Raw genomic sequence first — 19,162 nt, 5'->3', positions numbered from 1 at the left:
GTGAGCTACTGCTACAGCATGGCCGCTAACAGACGAGTGACGTAGGTCCAAGCCCGGGATCCAAACCCAGGCCACTGAAGTGGAGCACACCAAACTTAACCACTAGGCCACCAGGACTGGCCCTGTATTAACTTCTTTCTTAAACGTACGTGTGATCAAGCCTAGCTGAAATCACACAACTCCACATTCCACAATGAAGCAGCTCTGTAGGGCTGCATGCCCAGCTAGGCTGGGGCAGTGGGATATCATGCAGAGAGACTGAAGAAATGACCTAGAGACAGTGGGCGAGACATATAGCTTTATTGGGACTTACATACAGGGAGAGAGTCCCTGGATATAGATCTGTGCATCGCTACTGCCCCCCAGGAGATGCTTGTTTAAGTAGGCAGAGGAACAAAGGCTGCATGCTTGCCAAGGGGGATCATCCCTGTATGACCTGCATTCCAGGGACCAGAGCCCTCCCACCCCCCAGGGCCTCTGTGTTTCCTCAGATCTCGAGGGTCTTTGTGCTAACTCTCCCACGCTCACAATTGGGTTGGCCAAGCCCAGGACTGTTATCATTGTGGGTGCTGGCACATAGCCCAGACAAGGACCCTCAAGGACACATGGTCTTAAAGGGGCACCCTGGCTAGTGCCCCTACACTCCACCCGCCACATGTCCGAATGGCCTTTACAATCTCATTGCTCCAGTCTTCTGTGGCTTCCCTTGAGCCAGACACAGAGGAGCACTGTAGTCAGAGACCATGACAGCAATAGACAGCACAACATGAAAATAAAAGCAGCAGTAAACAGGCAAGGACAGTAAAGAAAACATGTTGCCAAGTGGAGGGGAGGGATTGTATCCAAGTGGATACTGGGTTGGTGGACAGGTTCTCAACAGCCTGTACGTGAGCACGTAAGGAGGCCATCACAGAGGGAACACTGTGGGCATGATCAGGGATATACACACAGCATTCTACTTTAATCAGGGCACAGCTTCCTCCGTGGGCTGCGGTAAGCATGTCCAAGGCCATTCTATTTTGTAACACTACTTGTCTCATTTGAGAGGTTTCTTCATTTAGTAGAGTTATTGCATGTCTGGTATCACTGAGGGCTCTTGCCATATGTTGGGCTAGGGCAGACACTTGCCATTCTACATCCACAGCCACAGCCGGAGGGGAGAAGACAGCAAGGGGGTGAAACAACCCTACAGTACGTCGCACACGATGGCGCGCACGGACTGCCTCCCAATTAGAAGGACGCTGTTGAAGGGAAGACAGGACGCGTACAGGGATGTAAGGGCGCCCCCATGTGCATCTGTCAGTCCAGTTATAAGGCAGATAGGGCCAGCCGTGTGTGCCACAAGCCCACAGCCACCCCCGAGGAGAGGCATAGGCTCCTCTGATGGTGTTGTCTTGTTTTCCCAGCCACATATCAGCAGTAATAATAATTGTTTGGTTACACGTTGCTTTAGGTGTCCACCCCACATTTCTTGAAATACTTTTATTTGGTGGTGCAGAGCTATTGTGACATTCAACACACCAGGGAAGGGACCCTCTTAATTCTATTTGTACAGCAGTTAACCATCCTACGCCATCAAATACAGAGTACCCTGCCTTTGGGGTTGTATTAACCTGCTCACGCATAAGCTGGGAGATATGCTTTCGAGAAGCAGCATAAGAGGGCAAGGACAGGCTACTTGGTAGGAGGGGAGCAGAAATGGGAAAGTGGGCGGCGTTCCTTCTCTCTTGCAGGGCTCTCCAGTCAGAGGCGTTGGCAGCTTGGAGACGCCATGGTAACCCCGTGGTTGAAGAGAGAGGTAGCTCGCTGCATACCCAGCAGTTGGAGTGATTTTGTATATCAGCAAAGGTGTGTGCCCAGGCAGTGAAGAGGTTGGCAGATATCATCCTAAGGACGAAAAGTAAGATGTTTAGAGGGGATTAGAACAGGGAGGTCATGACCATCCAGCAAGACACACACACAGTTGCAGTGTCTTGAGTCTGTGTGGTATTGGCCTATGGTTTCAAACCAGGTGGGCAATACCCTACTGCTTGTCCGGTTGGTGTAGGCACTGCAGGGGTGGTGGTAAAGGATAAGGGAGGAACAACGACACACCAGAGGGAAAGGATGAACATACCTTGGGGAATTGGAGGCCCTGGATTAGTAATTTGGAGGTTTTGGGTGGCCCCCCCGTAAAGAAGGGTGTCACTGTGATAGCCTATTCTAAGCCTGTTCCCCAAGGGGCTAAGAGACCACACCAGCAGGGCTCCACCTGCCAGTTCCAGGGCCAAGTGACCACGTGGGTCCTGGTAGGGAGTTCTTGTGGCAGAGGCAAAAGCAAGTTGTTCTGAGCGCCCAGCTGTGGTTGCAGTTTTTCTCCTTGATTAGCTCTTGTCTGTAGGTGGACTGTCGAATCAGGTCCCTTGTCAACACCTGATGTGCACTGGGTCGGGTGTGCCTCTCATGTTTATTTCGTTGATGTGTTGCAGTTGCCAGGCATCTTGTCCAGTGGGCCAGGGTCCTGTCTTCTGTCCTCAGTTGTTGTTTCAGCAAGCCATTCATTCATTCCACTGGTCCTGCAGCCGTGGGCTTGTATGGCAGGTGAAAATGCCAATGTATATCCATCTGATCAGCACATGTCTGTACCTGGTGGTCAGTAAAATGCGTACCTTGGGCACTGTCAATGTCTGTGGGAACACCGTACCCAGCACAGAGGTCTTCCAGGCCTCTTATAGTAGTCTTTTGTGTGGCCCTCTTGCTGGGGTATGCCTGTAGCAGTCCTGTATACGTGACCACACAAGTAAGGGCATACCGATAGGCATCAGAAAGAGGCAAGAGCCAGATGTAGCGCACCTGCCAGTGTTGAGCAGGCTGGTTGCCTCTGGCAGTTTGGCCTGTGTCCGGGGAATGGCCCAGGATCTCTACGAGGAGCAGGAAGGGCATGCCTGAAAGACCTGCTCCACAGCAGCATAGTGCAGGGGACGCCCCAGGCCTTGGCAATAGCCCAGAGGGTCTTTGTCCTTTGTGTCCATTCTTCTTGTGTAGACACTCTGCCACTTTCTCTGCTGGTGCTTCTTTCAGGAGGTGAATCTGAGCTAACTCGTCTGCTTCTTGTTTTCCTGGTGGCATTGTCGCCTGATGTGCAGACACATGGTACACTGTTATTGTCATTCCCCGGACAGGTTGCCAGATATCATCCCAGAGTTCTGCCCCCCCACAATGGACGACCATTAATAGTCCACTTTTGTCGTGCCCCTTGTGCCATCTGCAGAGTGAGCCCTTTATAGATTGCCTGACTGTCCGTACACAGACACATTGGATTTGGTTTATGAGTCGGCACCATCCAGGCAGCCCACAATTTGGCCCATTGACTACTGTACCCAGAGCCAGAGTCCAACCACATGCTGTCGATTGAAGGCTGGATGGCCACTGCTGTCCACTGTGGGGGTGGGGGAGTTTGCCCATTGCAGAGCCAGCCATATACCAGGCCTCTACCGGGATTGGTCCTTCTCCTTCCTGTACATGTGGCAGGGTTTCAGGCCTGGGCACCTCATCTAACGGGGTTGTTTCTTCTGTGGTGTATGTTACCGGTCCTAGGATGGCATGCAACTCTGCACTCAGGGGCTACTGGTGAGGGTCCCTCATTGTTGCAAGTATGCATGCCATTTTGCCAATGTCTGTGTTTGGGCTGCTTCCCAGTGGGGCTTCTGGAAAGCATCCTGCAGCCACCCTGCAATGGGTTGATGAGTATGGACTGTGACTGGCAGGGAACGGGTTATGGGCTCCACCTGCTAGAGGGCCAGGTAAGCAGCACACAATTGTCATTCCAGGGTGCTATACCAGTTTTCAGCCCCTTTCCACAATTGGGGCCAGAAGCCAAGGAGCACTCGTTTATTGCCTTGCCTCTGCCAGAGACCTCATCCGAACCCTCTGGGTAACTGGAAATGTCCAATCCACAACCAAGGACTGGATTTGTTCACTGTTACTTTGGCTTGGGTGAAGGTCTCCTGCTCGGTGGTCCCCCTTTCACCCAAACTTATAAAGAGGATGATGTAGTTGGGCTAGATGAGAAAGAAAAGGGCTCCAATAATCTAATGAGCCCAGAAAGGTCTGTAGTTGTTTTGGGATGTTGAGTGTTGGGAAAGCCTCTATCTAATCTATAGAACAGCAGCAGGAACCACTTTTGTCTTACCTGACCAGACAACACCCAAATATTTGACAGACAACCCAGGCCCTTGTGATTTGTTGTTGTTTACCACCCATCCTTGCTGATGTAGGCGGGCGACGAGGGAGCAGGAGGCTTCCTGGAGGTCTAGAAAAGACTCAGAGGTTAACATGGCATCACTGAGATACTGAAACAAGGTAGCATCAGGGGCTTTTGCCCTCTGGGCCAGGTCAGTGGCCACAAGACCATGACAAATTGTGGGACTATGGAGATACCCTTAAGACAGAACAGTGAAAGTCCATTGTGTGCCCTGCCAGGTGAAGGCAAAGTGGTTTGACTGCCTTCATCCAGGGTGATGCTGCAAAAGGCATTAGCAAGGTCCAGACCAAAATGAGAGGTCCCCAGGGCATCCCCTATTTGCTCTAAGAGGGAGGCTATACTGGGGACAGCAGCCTATATAGGCGGTGTTACTTTGTTCAATTCTTTATAGTCCACAGTCATTCGCCAGGTCCCATCTGGCTTCCGGATGGGCCAAACGGGGCTACTGAATGGGCCACATGTAGGTCTAATGATTCCTACCTTTGCCAACTTCTGTATAGTTCCCATGATTTCATCTTGTCCCCCGCGGGAGACGATATTGCTTTATTGTCACCACACGACGCAGTTGGGGCAACTTCACTGGAGTCCATTTGGCATGGCCCCTTATTACAGCTTTAATCATGCAGACCCGGAGATGAAATTCCCCAGCAGTAGTCTGTAGAGTCAGGCCAGTGAAGATGTCCATACCCAGGATGTATTCCGCTATAGGCAATATAAACCATATACCGTTTTGGCAAGAGACGCCCTATCTGCAACACCAGCGGCACTAGTTTCACCTTGACTGTGCCCCCACCACAACCATCTGTAACAGAAATAGGGCCATCAAAACGAGATGGATTGCCATGAATCAAAGTACATTCTGCTCTTGTGTCTACTAAGGCTAAAACAGTCTATTTATTGTTGGTAGAGCAATAAATTGTCAGCTCTACATGTGGCCTCTGGTCCCCTGAAACTCATGCTACATGCACATGGTTACAGGGGTGAGTTGGGATCCCTTAACCTATTCCCTAGTCAAAAGGGCTGGGATGTTCCCATGTTGTCACGGGGGGTGCCATGGGGTGGGCAGCCCCAGGGGCTTCCCCAGAAGCAGGCTTGGTGAACCTCTGTTTTGGCTCTAATTTCTGCCATAATGCCACCAAAACAGTGTTCAGCTGCTTATCTATTTTTTCCCAAGGGGTGCCTGCAGCCATCAAGTCTTGCCACATCTGCCTAGAGTCAATCTAACCTTTTGCCCCCTTTATCTTCCTTCCCTCCCGGGACCCCAGGAGCCCTTACCTCCTTCTTTCTGATTTTGTCTGTTTCTCCCAGGTTGGCTATGGCTTGGGTTGCCCCGGGACACTGTTTGACCCACCAAAGGACTGAGAATTGAAACCAAGGCCCCATACCATTGGTTAGGAGCTGTTTCCAACACAGTGTCTTTTATGCCTGCAGTAAAAATCTCATCGTCAGGCTCTTGGAAGCGTTCAGTGCAAACCGCATGCTTCATACCTAATTCCCTCAATAATTCCTGTAGTTCTTCCATGGTCTGCCAAAGGGGAGGGGGCATGGGTATGTCTCCCTCATTGGGCCAGGCACCCCTGCAGGCAGTGACTAGCCAGGTCAGGAGAGAGATTGCCCTGTCCTCATTAATGCCGGCATAAGGGCGTTGCCGCAGGGTGGGGTGGGAGGTGACAGAAGCCATTTTTCTCATCTCCACCCCCGATAGCAAAATGCCTTCTGCACCAGCATCCCAGAGACACAAAAACCAGCTGGGGATACTTGCTCTCCCCTTCTGCCTAAATTTGTTGCCCAATTCCACCAGTTCTGTGGCGGTATAAGCCCTCTTGCTGGAATGCATATGCCAAACAGGTGGAGGCAGGTCCGTGGGATCCACTGCGTGGGTCAGGGCTGGTCAGACTTTAACTATTCGGTTAGGATGGGTGGGACAGCTATTACAGGAACCTCTAATGGTTCATCCCAGGCAACAGTGTCCTCACTTTCTTCATTGCTTGATTTACATGGGTCCCATTGTTTTGGCTTCCAATCTCGTTGTCATGAGAGCTCGTACCTTTGCCTGTGGCAGCCATCGCCCTTTCATCTTGGCGAAGCAGCAGGCTAAGGTCTTTATCTTCCCATGAGACTCCTGTAGGCTGTTGACAGAAGTTTGGCAGTTTTGGCTTGAACCAGCCATGCTTCCCTTTCTAATTTTAACTCGCCTTGTAGCTGCCTCACCTCCATCTTAGCTTCCATTTCAGCTTCTATTGCAAAGTGAACAGCAGCAAGGATGGGGCCACCTCACTGCAATAGCTTCTGCCAGGGCTTCTGATTTTCGTTTCCCCACATCAACCATGCCCAGGATTTCCCCAAGGCCCTTTGGCATTTTTGGGGCATCCCCGTACTCACATGGTGGGCCTCATCCATGTAGGATGGCAGTGACTGGTCCCCACATCGAAGATGCCGGTCAACTGGGGATTTCCCCTTCCCATTCCCCATAGTCTTGGCACTCACAAAGGTGTCTTTGGTCTCCTGGCTGGCCAGCCAAGTGTAGGGCTGCATGCCCAGCTGGGCTAGGGCAGTGAGGTATCGTGCTGAGAGACCAAAGAAATGACCCAGAGATGGTGGGCGAGACATACAGATTTATTGGTACTTACATTCAGGGAGAGAGTCCGGGGGCGGCCTGCTGGATATACATCTGTGCACCGCTACCGCCCTACCAAGAGAAGCTTGTTTAAATAGGCAGAGGAACAAAGGCTGCATGCTTGCCAAAGGGGATCGACCTGCATTCCAGGGACCAGAGCCTTCCCACCCCCCAGAGCCTCTGTGTTTCCTCAGACCTTGAGGGTCTTTGTGCTAACTGTCCCATGAGAAAACAGCTGGGTTGGCCAAACCCAGGACTGTTACCATCATGGGTGCTGGCACATAGCCCAGACAAGGACCTTCAAGGACACATGGTCTTTTTTTTTTTGAGGAAGATTAGCCCTGAGCTAGCTACTGCCAGTCCTCCTCTTTTTGCTGAGGAAGCCTGGCCCTGAGCTAACATCGCGCCCATCTTCCTCTGCTTTATATGTGGGACGCCTACCACAGCATGGCATGCCAAGCAGTGCCATGTCCACACCCGGGATCCGAACCAGCGAACCCCAGGCCGCCAAGAAGTGGAACGTGCAAACTTAACTGCTGTGCCGCGGGGCCGGCCCCTAGGACACATGGTCTTAAAGGGGGTACACCAGCTAGTGCCCCTACAATCTCCATCAGAGAGTTGTCTGAGAGAGAGATTTTCCATGCTTTCCTTTCTTTCTTTTTTTGTTTTTAAAGATTGGCACCTGAGCTAACAACTGTTGCCAACCTTCTTTTTTCTTTTTCTGCTTTTTCTCCCCAAATCCCCCCAGTACATAGTTGTATATTTTAGTGGTGAGTCCTAGTTGTGGCATGTGGGATGCCACCTCAGAATGGCCTAATAAGTGGTGCCATGTCCACGCCCTGGATACAAACCAGTGAAACCCTGGGCCGCCGATGGAGGGCACAAATTTAACCACTTGGCCACAGGGCTGGCCCTCATGATCTCCTTTCTGACTGAGGACCCTCAAGAAGAAGTTTCTTTTGCTGCGGCATGGCCCACCCCCCTGTGTGGCTGGAGCAGAGCGCGCCTGGAGATGGTGGGGTGAAGTGTATCCGTCGTAGCCTCCCCACGAATGAGTCAGCTGCTCCCCAGATTCCCTGGTTCTGAGCAGTGGCTCCTAATATAGGCTCCATCTCATGCTATAAACACAAACAAACACAGCTTCAGTGGTAACACATTGGAATGTGGAAACCCATTGTGAATTCAGCTCCTCCCTATTGCAAAATTCTGATATCATAAGAGAACACAAGAAGTGAATCATCCTTGTATAAATATTTTGATTAGGTATTTTTTTTTTTTTGAGGAAGATTACCCCTGAGCTAACCACTGCCAGTCTTCCTCTTTTTGCTGAGGAAGACTTGCCCTGAGCTAACATCTGTACATCTGTGCCCATCTTCCTCTACTTTATATGTGGGATGCCTACCACAGCATGGCATGCCAAGCGGTGCCATGTCTGCACCCAGGACCGGAACCGGCGAACATGGGCTGCCAAGAAGCAGAATGTGTGAACTTAACCGTTGCGCCACCGGGCCAGCCCTTCATTAGATCATTTGCTTACAAGACTAGAAAAAGGGAAGATAAAGGAAAGGAAAGGAAGACTAAAAAAAGGGAAGAGGGGCTTACTTCTCAGCTGGGAGAACAATCTATTCTTACTTAAGACCATATTGCCCCTTGATCTGTTAAAAATACTATTCATCTGGTCAGGGGCCACAGCCTGGTTCTGATGGCCAAATCCACCCAGCTGGGCCTGTGCCTTTTCGGGACAGCCCAGCGGCTTGTTGTTAAATTCTGAACTTCCACAGCTTAGATATGGCATGTTCTCCACTTCCCTCCCATTTCCATCAGGACCTAATGTCATACACAGTTATGTCACCTGCAGGGCCCCATGGACATTTGAGTCCAACCTCTGAGTTCTACCTGTATTTTACAAACGGGGAAACTGAGACTGAGAAAGGATGGTTTGCCTAAGGCTGTACAGCTAGGAATTATGAGGCTCAAAAAGCAGGTCTCCAGCCTCCTGGCAGGAGGCTCCCTCCCTCCTGCTCACTGCACACCACCCTCCCGCAGCTTTTGCTAAGTTAACAGACATATGTGCAATTTCAGCATTCACCACAGATGCGGGGAGCATTCGCTGGGGTGGATTTTGTAATGACAGCACTTATGTAATGACAAGTTCTTGTGACCTTCCTCTTTCTTTTCTGCCCTTCTGTTCCTCAGGGCAAGATAAAGCGCACCCCACTGTTGTCATCAGGCCAACCTCACACGTGGAAGGAGGAACATGTTTCTATTTCTGCCTATTGATACTTCTTTCCAGCAAATGGCTCTGGTTGGCAGCTTTCTCCACATAAAATTCACAAAGTAAGTGTTTCAGACGGTGCAAATGGGGATCTCTTTCTTCTGGAAAAATCCTCCTTGTTAGTCAAGGCCCTGCTCAAATGTGACCTCTTGTGTGAAGCCGGCTCCACACATTAGTGATACCCGGTCCCACAGCTGGGGGTGTGTGTGTGTGTGTGTGTGTGTCTTTACATGTTGGTCCTATGTCTTACTTATTTTTGTGCCTTCACTTCCCCTTCTCCACTCTCTCCTCTCAATCGGTGTTTACTGAACAGAATTGAGAGGATTGAGGTTGATACGAGAGTTCCAGAAAACAACCTACTTTTCTACCAAACTCCTAATTTTCTACCAAAATTGGACAAGGACTAGATTTTGATTCTCTTCTTTGGAAAGGAAAACAAGTCACCGTGCAAAAAGGCCCAAACAGCCTCTACTGTTCCAGAAAACACTGCCTAGGGTTGGAGTGAGGGTCGGACAGGTTAGGCTGCAGCTTCAGGGGGACGGATGAAAAGCCCTGGAGGTGCCTGGTCTGGAGAGCGGTGAGGGACAGTGGGACCAGGAGGCTCCAGAAGGCCCCAAACCAGTGTTCATCTGAGTGTCTGAGCCAAGCTGGAACCCAGTAATGAGTTTAGGACAAGCAAAAGGAAATCAAACCCACAGGGAGATTAACGGGTTCCAGGGCCTCATATAAAGGAGACTCCCTGAGAGGATGGTGAGCGAGGGGGTAGCCAGGGGCCACAGGAACTTGTAGCCATTTGAGAGCAGTGTTGTCCAACAGAAACGCAACGTGCACCCCATGTGTAACGAAGTTTTCTAATCGTCAGATTAAAAAATATAAAAAGGTAAAATTAATTTGAATCATATATCCAAATATATCCAACATATTATATCTCATATATTAAAAAATATATCCACTATGTGGGAAATATTCTCATTTCAACATGTAATTCACTAAAAATTATTAATGGACTATTTTACATGTTTTTCAATTTAAGCCTTCAATTCTAGTGTTTATTTTACAGTTATAGCACATCTCAATTCAGATGATAAATTTTCATGGAAAATAATCTGTATTTAGATTTCATAAAATTTCCAATAGGAAAAAGCAGATTCACATACCCAAGTTGTTTCAGATGTACATAAAATTTTCCTAACACAGTCACGTGTCACTTAAGGACAGGGATACGTTCTGAGAAATGCATGGCAATTTCGTTGATCTGTGACCATCATAGAGCGTACTGACACAAACCTAGATGCATAGCCTACTACACACCTAGGCTGTACAGTACTAATCTTACGGGACCACCATTGTATATGTAGTTGGTCATTGACCGAAAAGTTATGTGGTGCATGACTATAACTGAATCAAATATAAGTTTTTAAAAATTATTATTTATTAATTTTTTGTGGTCCTTATCAGTATTCATTTAATTCTTTCTTTCCCCAGCTTTATTGAGATATAACTGACATATAGCACTGTGTAAGTTTAAGGTGTACACTGTGTTGATTTGATACGGTTACATACCGCAAAACGCTTAGCATCATAGCTGAGCTAACACCTCCATCACGTTGCATAATTTCCATTTCTTTTTGTGGTGAGAACATTTGCCATCTACTCTCTTAGTAACTTTCAAGTATATAATACAGTATTATTAACTACAACCACCACGCTGTACATTAGAATTTATTCATCTTATAACTGGAAGTTTGTACTCTTTGATCAACATCTCCCCATTTCCCCACCCTGAACATCAGTTTTTTAAGTTTAAATTTAAATTAATGAAAATCAGATATTATAAACTTAGTTCTTCAGTGGCACCAGCAGCATTTAAAGCGCTCAGCAGCCACTCGTGGTTAGCGGCTACTGGACTGGACAGGGCGGTTTCAGAGCATCAGGAACTGCTGCATTGCATACTGCCTACTCCCCCTGGCCTGGCGCTGGGCTGGACAGACGGGGGTCTGATCAGAGCCCAGTGCCCACGTTCTGAAGTTTCACAGTCTAGCTATGGTGGTTCTCCTGCGAGCCCAGCCTCCTCTGCCTTAGGCCTGGGTCACACTGGGTCACAATCTCAGGGCAGAAGAGGGATGTTTGACCTGCCCTTGCTCATGGCTGGAGACCCCAGAAAGCAGCTTGAAGGCTCAGCTATGTAACTCATGGCTGAACGGGCCCCGAACAGACCAGATGGGACCACCTCCATTTTTCCACGTGAAATAACATGACTAGTTCTAGAAGAGCCTTTCCCTTTTTAAGACTCACTGCACTGAGATGGATGGGCGACGATTTTCTTATAGACTTTAAGCTACTCCTTAAATTAGAAAAAATTAAAAATCAAATGGCTGTCAGGAATGTCTATTGCATTGCTGGTTCCCAGTAAATGCTTATTGGTAAATGAATTATTATTACTTTTAATTATACTGGAATATCCAATAATGGCTTTCTTAACTGGGGAAAAGAGGCAGATGATTTTTGTGGTTAAAGTTGTTTTACATTTCTGTATATTATAACAAGGGGAAAAGAAAGTCCATTGTTATGTAAATTAGTGAGGTTCCATAGCCTTTATCTCTTTCTTCTGATCGCTCTTAGAAGTTACTATTTAACCAGGAAGGAATTTGTTTTTTTTAAGTGTATATGAAAAACATTGTATGTATATATAAATATATATGTGAAGAATTTCTAAAGAATCTACTTGTAAAACATTCTTTAGGGTTTTACATCCCATGAAAGATCTTAAAATAAAAATAGTCATAACATGCATGCTTTTGACTAGATAAGCTTTTTTATAATCATATATTTTTTTTATTTTTTATTTTTTTTAAAGAAAAAAAAACTTGTAAAGATTGCCACAAGGTGGCACTAAAATCTAATGAACATTCCAGTCTTAGCTCTTGTCTGAGAGGATTTGGGGGTAAATTTACAGATCTGTAAGAAACACTGGACAAAAAACCCAAATAAATTAAGCTGAAGATTAACTTATTGGGGACAGATTAACATCTCCCTTTCGTCCGAAGGATAATTTCACCCTCTTGCTGGTGTGGGTATCTGTCATACAACGAATCTAGATGTTAATAAAGTTAATTATAAAATGATTTGTTCTCATAGATGAATCAGTTTTATCCCCTCCCTTCAGCGGGAGTGTATTGTGAAGGGAGAGGGGAGGCCAGAGACTGTGGGGCGCATCACCTAGTTTGGAAAAGTTTATCCTGTAAGTGGTGCCGTCTCCACAGAGCTTGTCAAAGTATCTTGGACAAAAAAAAAAAAAATGAATACCATGAAAACAAGTTGCTGCAGAACCCAGATTTTTCTATTTGTTTACTTTGGCATATTTACCAACTGAATATTTTTAGAAATTATTGCAATATTGAGATTCAAGCTCAGGACATCTCATATAATATGTCTGAGAATCAGGAAATGAGTGAATTGAATTCCTCTTCCTGGTACTTTGTATTTCAGTTTTTAAAAAAACACATGGTACAAAGCTTTAATTGTTTGATATTTTAATATTTGAAGCTTAAGGACATAGCCAAGATTCCCAAGCTATATTAAGACCAAGGAAAGCAGTGTTAACAATACAGCTATAAAAGGTTTTGACTAAAATAAGAAAAATTCAGATAAGAGTCTTCTAACAGGCTAACTAAAAAAAAAAGAAAAAGAAAAAGTTTCCAGATTGGAGCTCTAAATCAATGATCAAAAAAACCTACTTTCTCCCATGGATCCCACGGTGGAAAAATTATTTACTTATTGACAGTTCAGTTCCTTAGATCTGGAAAACAACAAAACGAAACAAAACAGCTGGGCGTTGTAGAGGAGCTAACCCACTGTGAGGGAAGCACTTTCGGTCATCTGAGATGCTCCCCCTAGGACCGGCTCTAGGGGTGAAGGGGCACTAATGTCTTCTTTGACCTGATTATGTCTGCGGTGTCCATATAGAGACGGAGATCTCAACATATGAAACGTGTGAAAACTCCAGGACTCAGTAACAGCGGGCTGCATGGATTTGGTTGGATGGTTGTTAGAGCAGAGTCTGGAGTTTGAGGGAAGAGACCCCCAGAAAGTTCCAGCTGATTTCCTGAGCATTTAGGTGAATTCTCCACAGTGGTTTACTGATTCTTGCATAGGGTCAGGCATTGTGCTAGGTCTTCAAGATGCTGAGGTAAGACAGGCTCCTGGCCTTCCAAGAGCTTCCAGTCTTGGAGAGGGAGGCAGAATAATGAGGCAGTAACCTCATCAGTATGTGTTGGGTCTGTCCTTTGCTGAAAAGCTGGTAGGCATCCCACTGCCTCCATAGTAAGTATGGCCCAACCTGTGTATTTGGTACCTTAGCCCTCCATGATAGGCCCCAGCCTGAGTTCCAACTCTCTCTGTCCATCAAGTGCAGCCAGACTAAGCTATTACCGTTCCTAGAGTTCGTCCTACACTTTCCCACCTCTCTGCTTTTGTTCAAGCTGTTCCCCCTTCCCCGGAGGCCCTCTCCCCTCTTCCCACCTTTATGTCCATTGAAATCCATTGACTTAGGTCCTTCTGGATCAGATGTAGATGTCAGCTCCTGCAGGAACCGCGAGATCAATGAGCGAAGTCCTGGCGTGTAGCAGGAGACTAGGGTTCTAGCACCCCACCAGATACTAATGTGCTGCGTCCCTTCCCGGCCTGAAAGTTTCTTCCCCTCTCTCCTCCCCGGGGCCTCAGTCTCTTCTTGCCCAACAGGGTGTGGGGTGGTTGGATTCAATGGTACTATCGACTTCGGACAGTTCTCGGCCTTAGGACCAGCATCCGAATTAATCATGCAAACTAGGACCCATGCTGCCTCCTTCTGCTTGGTAACTTCCTCCAAGCGGTTCTGAAGTTCCGCAACCAGCGTCGACCTTCCTTTTTCACCGTCCCTTCTCCTAATCTTCACCTAGAGACCCAGTCTGGGGGCGGGGAAGGGGAAGGCGGCAGGACTTGTAAGAGCCGGGGGCTCTGCCCTGGCCCACCCAGCTCCTTCAAACCTAGGGCTGCCCAAGGGCGAGTACCCGGGGCGGGGGTGGGAGGGGGAGTGGTTGGCGGACTAGCCAGAGAGGGGCAGCTTCTAAAAGAAAAGAAAAGAAAAAACCCTGCTGGAAAACAAACGTGTGCGTGTGTCTGTTTACTTAAAAGCAAAACCACGGTAAAGGAGCCGCCCCCTCTCCGCCAGGTCCCACCACCCGTTGGGAGTTTGCGAGGAAGCTGCGGCAATTTTGAGCGGTAGGAAGTCGCCCACGCCCCACAAAGTGCCGCCTCTCTCGGACCGCTCTTCCAGGCCCCTCGGGCTCTAAGCAGTCCGCTCGCAGCCCCCGGCTCCGCGCGCAGAAGCTACCGGGAAGGAGGGAAGCCCGGTGCCACCAGCGCCCCGCCGCGCCAGCCGCGGCGCAGACTCCCCAGTCGCCGCCTCTCCCAGCCCCGCGGCCTGGGCCGTCAATCAAGCTCTCCCGGCCCCGCCCCTGGGCTGCAGCGGACTGCCAATCAGAGCCAAGCTCCGCAGCGATGAGCTCAGTCGGCTCGCTTCCCATTGGGCGGCTATATTAAGAAAGTGGCCCAACTGTTTAAATAGCGGGCGCTAGGGCCGCAGCCCGCATCTGCCACCGCAGTCTGGCTGTCGTTGTGCGGTCTGGTGTACCCTGGGCGAGGCCTGTAGACACCGGGAGGGGGCTAGGCCGGCTCCCCTGCTCGAGCTACCGTTTGTGCACAGAGGCGGCGACCCCGGGCCCGGGGCGAGAAGAACAGCCACCGGCCGGCAGCAGCGCAGAGACGCCCAGTGCGCCCTATGCTCCCGCGCCCCCACCGCCCCCGCCGCGGCAGCCCGAGCGCACCGAGACAACGCGCCACCGCGGGGCCTGGGTGCAGCTAGCGACCCTTGCCCCCATCGCGCAGCCCGAGGTGAGCAGTGAGCGGCGAGCGGGACGGCAGCGAGGCGTTCGCGGGCCCCCTCCTGCTGCCCGGGCCCGGCCCGCTCATGGCGGCCATCCGCAAGAAGCTGGTGGTGGTGGGCGACGGCGCGTGCGGCAAGACGTGCCTGCTGATCGTGTTCAGTAAGGACGAGTTCCCCGAGGTGTACGTGCCTACCGTCTTTGAGAACTATGTGGCCGACATCGAGGTGGACGGCAAGCAAGTGGAGCTGGCGCTGTGGGATACGGCGGGCCAGGAGGACTACGACCGCCTGCGGCCGCTCTCCTACCCGGACACCGACGTGATCCTCATGTGCTTCTCGGTGGACAGCCCGGATTCGCTGGAGAACATCCCCGAGAAGTGGGTGCCCGAGGTGAAGCACTTCTGCCCTAACGTGCCCATCATCCTGGTGGCCAACAAGAAAGACCTGCGCAGCGACGAGCACGTCCGCACAGAGCTCGCCCGCATGAAGCAGGAACCCGTGCGCACAGATGACGGCCGCGCCATGGCCGTGCGCATCCAAGCCTACGACTACCTCGAGTGCTCGGCTAAGACCAAGGAGGGCGTGCGCGAGGTCTTCGAGACGGCCACGCGCGCCGCGCTGCAGAAGCGCTACGGCTCCCAGAACGGCTGCATCAACTGCTGCAAGGTGCTATGAGGGCCGCGGACCTCCGCCTGCCCCTGCCGGCGCGGCTCCCTCTCCCGGACCCGCCCCCCACGAGCCCGGAGAAAGGGAGGCCCGCGCCCCCAAGGACCCCACCGGACCGCCTGGCGTCTGCCTTCCTGCTTGGCCGCCGTGGCCTGGCGGCTCTGGCTCTGGCGCCGGGAATCGGCGTGGGAGGCACCGGGCGCCCCCTTTCCAGTGTCTGTGTGCGTCCGGCTGTGTGGCACAGGCCTGGGCGCCCCGTTGCGTGCCAAGGGTCCCCTGAACACCCTTTTCTGAAGAGCCAAGCCTCTTCAGAGTGTGTGGCTGTGTGTATGTTCGACTCCCCCCGCCGCGTTTTCACCCCACCCCCGCCTCTGGTCCCCGGAGAGGAGCTTGGCGCCGGGGTGCGGCCGCGCCCCATCAGATGTTCGCCCGTACCAGCGAGCGCCTGCTCTCCCTTGTCTGTAACATAGACCACGGGAACTGCGGGAGGGGAGGGCTGGGGAGGATGGGATGTTATATAAATAAAGATATAATTTTATTTTCGGAGGTAGGATGGTGTTATTTAATGGTGGTGGTGGGTGGGGTGACAGGGCGCTGGAACAGCTCCGGCCCAGCCTGGGTCAGGCGCCCATCCAAGCATGAACAGGACTTGGCCATTTTTCCAACCCCTGGGGAAGACATTTGCAGCTGACTTGGGGCTGAGAGGACACAGCTTCCGGACTCTTCTCTTGCGCCCCGGCGAACCCCTCACGAGCCACCGGCAGAAGGAGGGAGAGTGTGCTGCGGGTTGATTTTGCCATAAGCGAACTTTGTGCCTGTCCTACGAAGTGAAATTGTTCAGTCCAAGAAAATGATGTTATTTGATTTATTTAAAGGCTAAAACTTGTTTATTTTGGAAAGGATTCTTTGCACAATTGTTTCATTGTTTGACACTTAATGCACTTGTCATTTACATAAGACAGTAGCATTCTGACCACACTTGTACGCTGTAACCTCATCTACTTCTGATGTTTTTTAAAAAAAAATAATGACTTTTAAAAAACAAGGAGAAAAGGAAACCACTAATTTTTGTTTTGTTTTCTTGAAGAAAGTGGCAACACTGTTTTTCGATTTTATTTGTGCAGGTATGCGCACTATTTTGATAAAGGGCAGTAACAAGTATTGGGGCCTATTTAAAACCTTTTTTCTTTTCTTTCCTTTTTTTTTTTTTTTTACAAGGCAGTCTCTAGAGCTCTGTGAAATTTTCTCTGCATCTTTACAGAGAGTGAACCTAGGCTCTCCTTTCTCCTCCTCCCTTCCCCACCTCGTGGTACTTCTACTAAATTGTTGTCTTGTTTTTTATTTTTTAAATAAACTGACAAATGACAAAGTGGTGAGCTTATGATGTTTACATAAAAGTTCTATAAGCTGTGTATACAGTTTTTTATGTAAAATATTAAAAGACTATGATGATGACATTTATAAAATGGCTCCTGTGGTTTAATAGTGTGTAAAAATAGCCTTGTGAATTTGGGGCAAGGGAAGAATTCTGCTAGGTGGGGTCCTTTCTTGCCAGCAACTCCATTTCCCTAATAGTGTTTGTGGTAAATGAGGATGAAATTCCTTTGGAAATGTGTGGGGGTTGGGTGGCCTGGGAGATGAAGTTGCTCCTGTCTGTGTCCCAGAGGAAGATGAGTGGGTTACCCAGGCACCCAGAGCCAAAACCTGTGACCTAATGTGTACTGTTTGTATGTCTTACGAACACTTGTGTCTTAATCTATTATGGAGCCTTTGTCTCCTATTCCTTGAAACTTGAAAAATTGTCATTTGTGCACTTTAAATTTAGGTAACATTTTTTTGTTAATTACCAGTGTAGGGCCAAGCTCTCTCTCTAGAAGGCTGGTTACTGGATTCCCATCAGATCCTCAAGGGGTTACACAGGACCCAGTGGGATTGTAGGTGGTTATCTCTGGGGCTAGAGCTTGTGGGTGGAAGTGGAAGAGAGCCCACATCAGGAGCTGATTCTTCTATCATGGAACTTTGATGTGAACCTGTGTCTATACAGGACCTAGCATGCTGTAGGATGCTAAGTACCGAGAATGGGCACATTACGGACAGAACACTGAATGTTTCGGGTGGCTGTTATTTAAAGTTGGAGCAGTCGCATTTTGAGGTTTAATCATGATGAGCTCTAATTTCAGACACTTAGCTGCTGCTGGAGGTCTCAGAGCCAGACAGGCAGATTTGTACTTGGAGACCACATTAAAATCCTGCTAACAGTCATGATGGTTCAGGCCTGCCAGTTCTCAGCAGCTTTTAGAGAAGGTAGCTGATGGTGCCAACCTCTCCCACCTACCTAAGGAAGTGTGGTGTTTGTTTTTGGAATCAGCACTTTCTGGGTTTCTAGCACGTAGTTGCTCCCCCTCCACCCCTCCCCAACCCCTCTCCCACCCCGGGGCAGGGACAAGGAAGGTCCATTTTGAAGTCCTCTGCTTTAAAGCTTGAGGCTTCTGTTTCCCTGTCTTTCCCAGACTCCCAGGAGCTTTTGTTGAGTGAGGCAAACCTGGTCGCTGGTGACCTTTCACCCACTTAAACACGTCAGGAGCAGGGCCTCCTGTGCAGAACGCCCCATTAGCCAACAGAGGGGAATTGTCTGAGCTGCTCCAGACGCAGGGAGAGACGGTTGGGCCAGGCTGGCTGCTTCTCTGAGCAACGGCCTCCCGCTGTCCTCTGCCCATCCACCCCACTCACCTCTACCCCCAGCCTGCTTTTTCTTCTCAATTTTAAAGACAAAACTTCCCATTAGAAAACAAAATATTTATTTGCAGGTTTTCCCGCTAGCAAATCCTTCGGTACCAGGGAGTACAGGACTCTGTGGAGAAGCGCTCGGGCTTGGCTCAGTGCCCAGGACTCAGCTTTGCAACCAGCCAAGAACCCGGCGACCCAGCTCGCTGAAAGGGCCTTTTCTGGGTTTCTTGCCTGCTCCAAGCTGCCTGGTACCTATAGCTGTCTGTTTTTTAATCTTTTGGGAAGACAACCATCCCAATGACGCATGGCAGCCCAAATTATGCTTATTTTAAAATGCATGGCATTTAATAATCCTGCCGGAACACACTCTTCTGGCTGCATTAGGATCCAACTGGAAAATATAAAGACGAATCGCTGTAGGCTGGAAAATCAATTAGGAAAAAGGGGTAAAACATCTGGTGTTACTCTTAGGATATGAAAATTCATTTTGCACATTTAAAATAAATGTGCTGAGTTCATTTAATTGCCTGTTGAATGGTTTTGTGGAGAATGGGGGGTGGTTCATTGATTCTGGGCATTTTACAGCAAGGGGCATTGGCTTGGGTTCTTGTTTAATCTTAATGTTAAATCAATCTGGATTGTATTTCTAAGGTCTTTGCGTTTCAATCTACTTAGAATGGTGGTTTTCAAACTCAAGCGTTCATCAGAATC

General features: G+C 49.3%; 2 protein-coding genes across 2 annotated transcripts; one reads left to right on the top strand and one right to left on the bottom strand.

The window, feature by feature from the left end:
• Positions 1 to 283: 283 nt before the first annotated feature.
• LOC139075608 (endogenous retrovirus group PABLB member 1 Env polyprotein-like) lies at positions 284 to 14,010 on the bottom strand. Its single transcript, XM_070573250.1, has 5 exons — positions 13,657 to 14,010; positions 6,874 to 6,932; positions 4,724 to 4,945; positions 4,172 to 4,291; positions 284 to 1,887 (listed from the first exon to the last, which is right to left on the bottom strand). Exons 3-5 carry the CDS (start codon positions 4,831 to 4,833, stop codon positions 735 to 737), a joined length of 1,383 nt encoding a protein of 460 aa, XP_070429351.1. The 5' UTR covers positions 4,834 to 4,945; positions 6,874 to 6,932; positions 13,657 to 14,010; the 3' UTR covers positions 284 to 734.
• Positions 13,944 to 17,190, top strand: RHOB (ras homolog family member B). Its single transcript, XM_008537182.2, has one exon. The coding sequence runs from the start codon at positions 15,143 to 15,145 to the stop codon at positions 15,731 to 15,733; it is 591 nt and encodes a 196-aa protein (XP_008535404.1). The 5' UTR covers positions 13,944 to 15,142; the 3' UTR covers positions 15,734 to 17,190.
• The last annotated feature ends 1,972 nt before the right edge of the window (positions 17,191 to 19,162 follow it).

The sequence above is a fragment of the Equus przewalskii genome, chromosome 14 (assembly GCF_037783145.1).
Source record: "Equus przewalskii isolate Varuska chromosome 14, EquPr2, whole genome shotgun sequence".
Taxonomy (NCBI): domain Eukaryota; kingdom Metazoa; phylum Chordata; class Mammalia; order Perissodactyla; family Equidae; genus Equus; species Equus przewalskii.
The sequence above is the reverse complement of the archived record's forward strand: the minus strand, read 5'-3'. Positions and strand labels throughout refer to the sequence as shown.

What these genes read in the sequence shown, in the direction of transcription:
- LOC139075608 (XM_070573250.1), bottom strand. Translation starts at nt 4,833, where the DNA reads ATGGACTCCAGTGAAGTTGCCCCAACTGCGTCGTGTGGTGACAATAAA. An exon ending in CTATACAGAAGTTGGCAAAG is followed by an intron (nt 4,292 to 4,723) that starts GTAGGAATCATT and finishes AGTCTTTTCTAG; the next exon opens with ACCTCCAGGAAGCCTCCTGC. An exon ending in TTTGGGTGTTGTCTGGTCAG is followed by an intron (nt 1,888 to 4,171) that starts GTAAGACAAAAG and finishes TTTCGTCCTTAG; the next exon opens with GATGATATCTGCCAACCTCT.
- RHOB (XM_008537182.2), top strand. Translation starts at nt 15,143, where the DNA reads ATGGCGGCCATCCGCAAGAAGCTGGTGGTGGTGGGCGACGGCGCGTGC.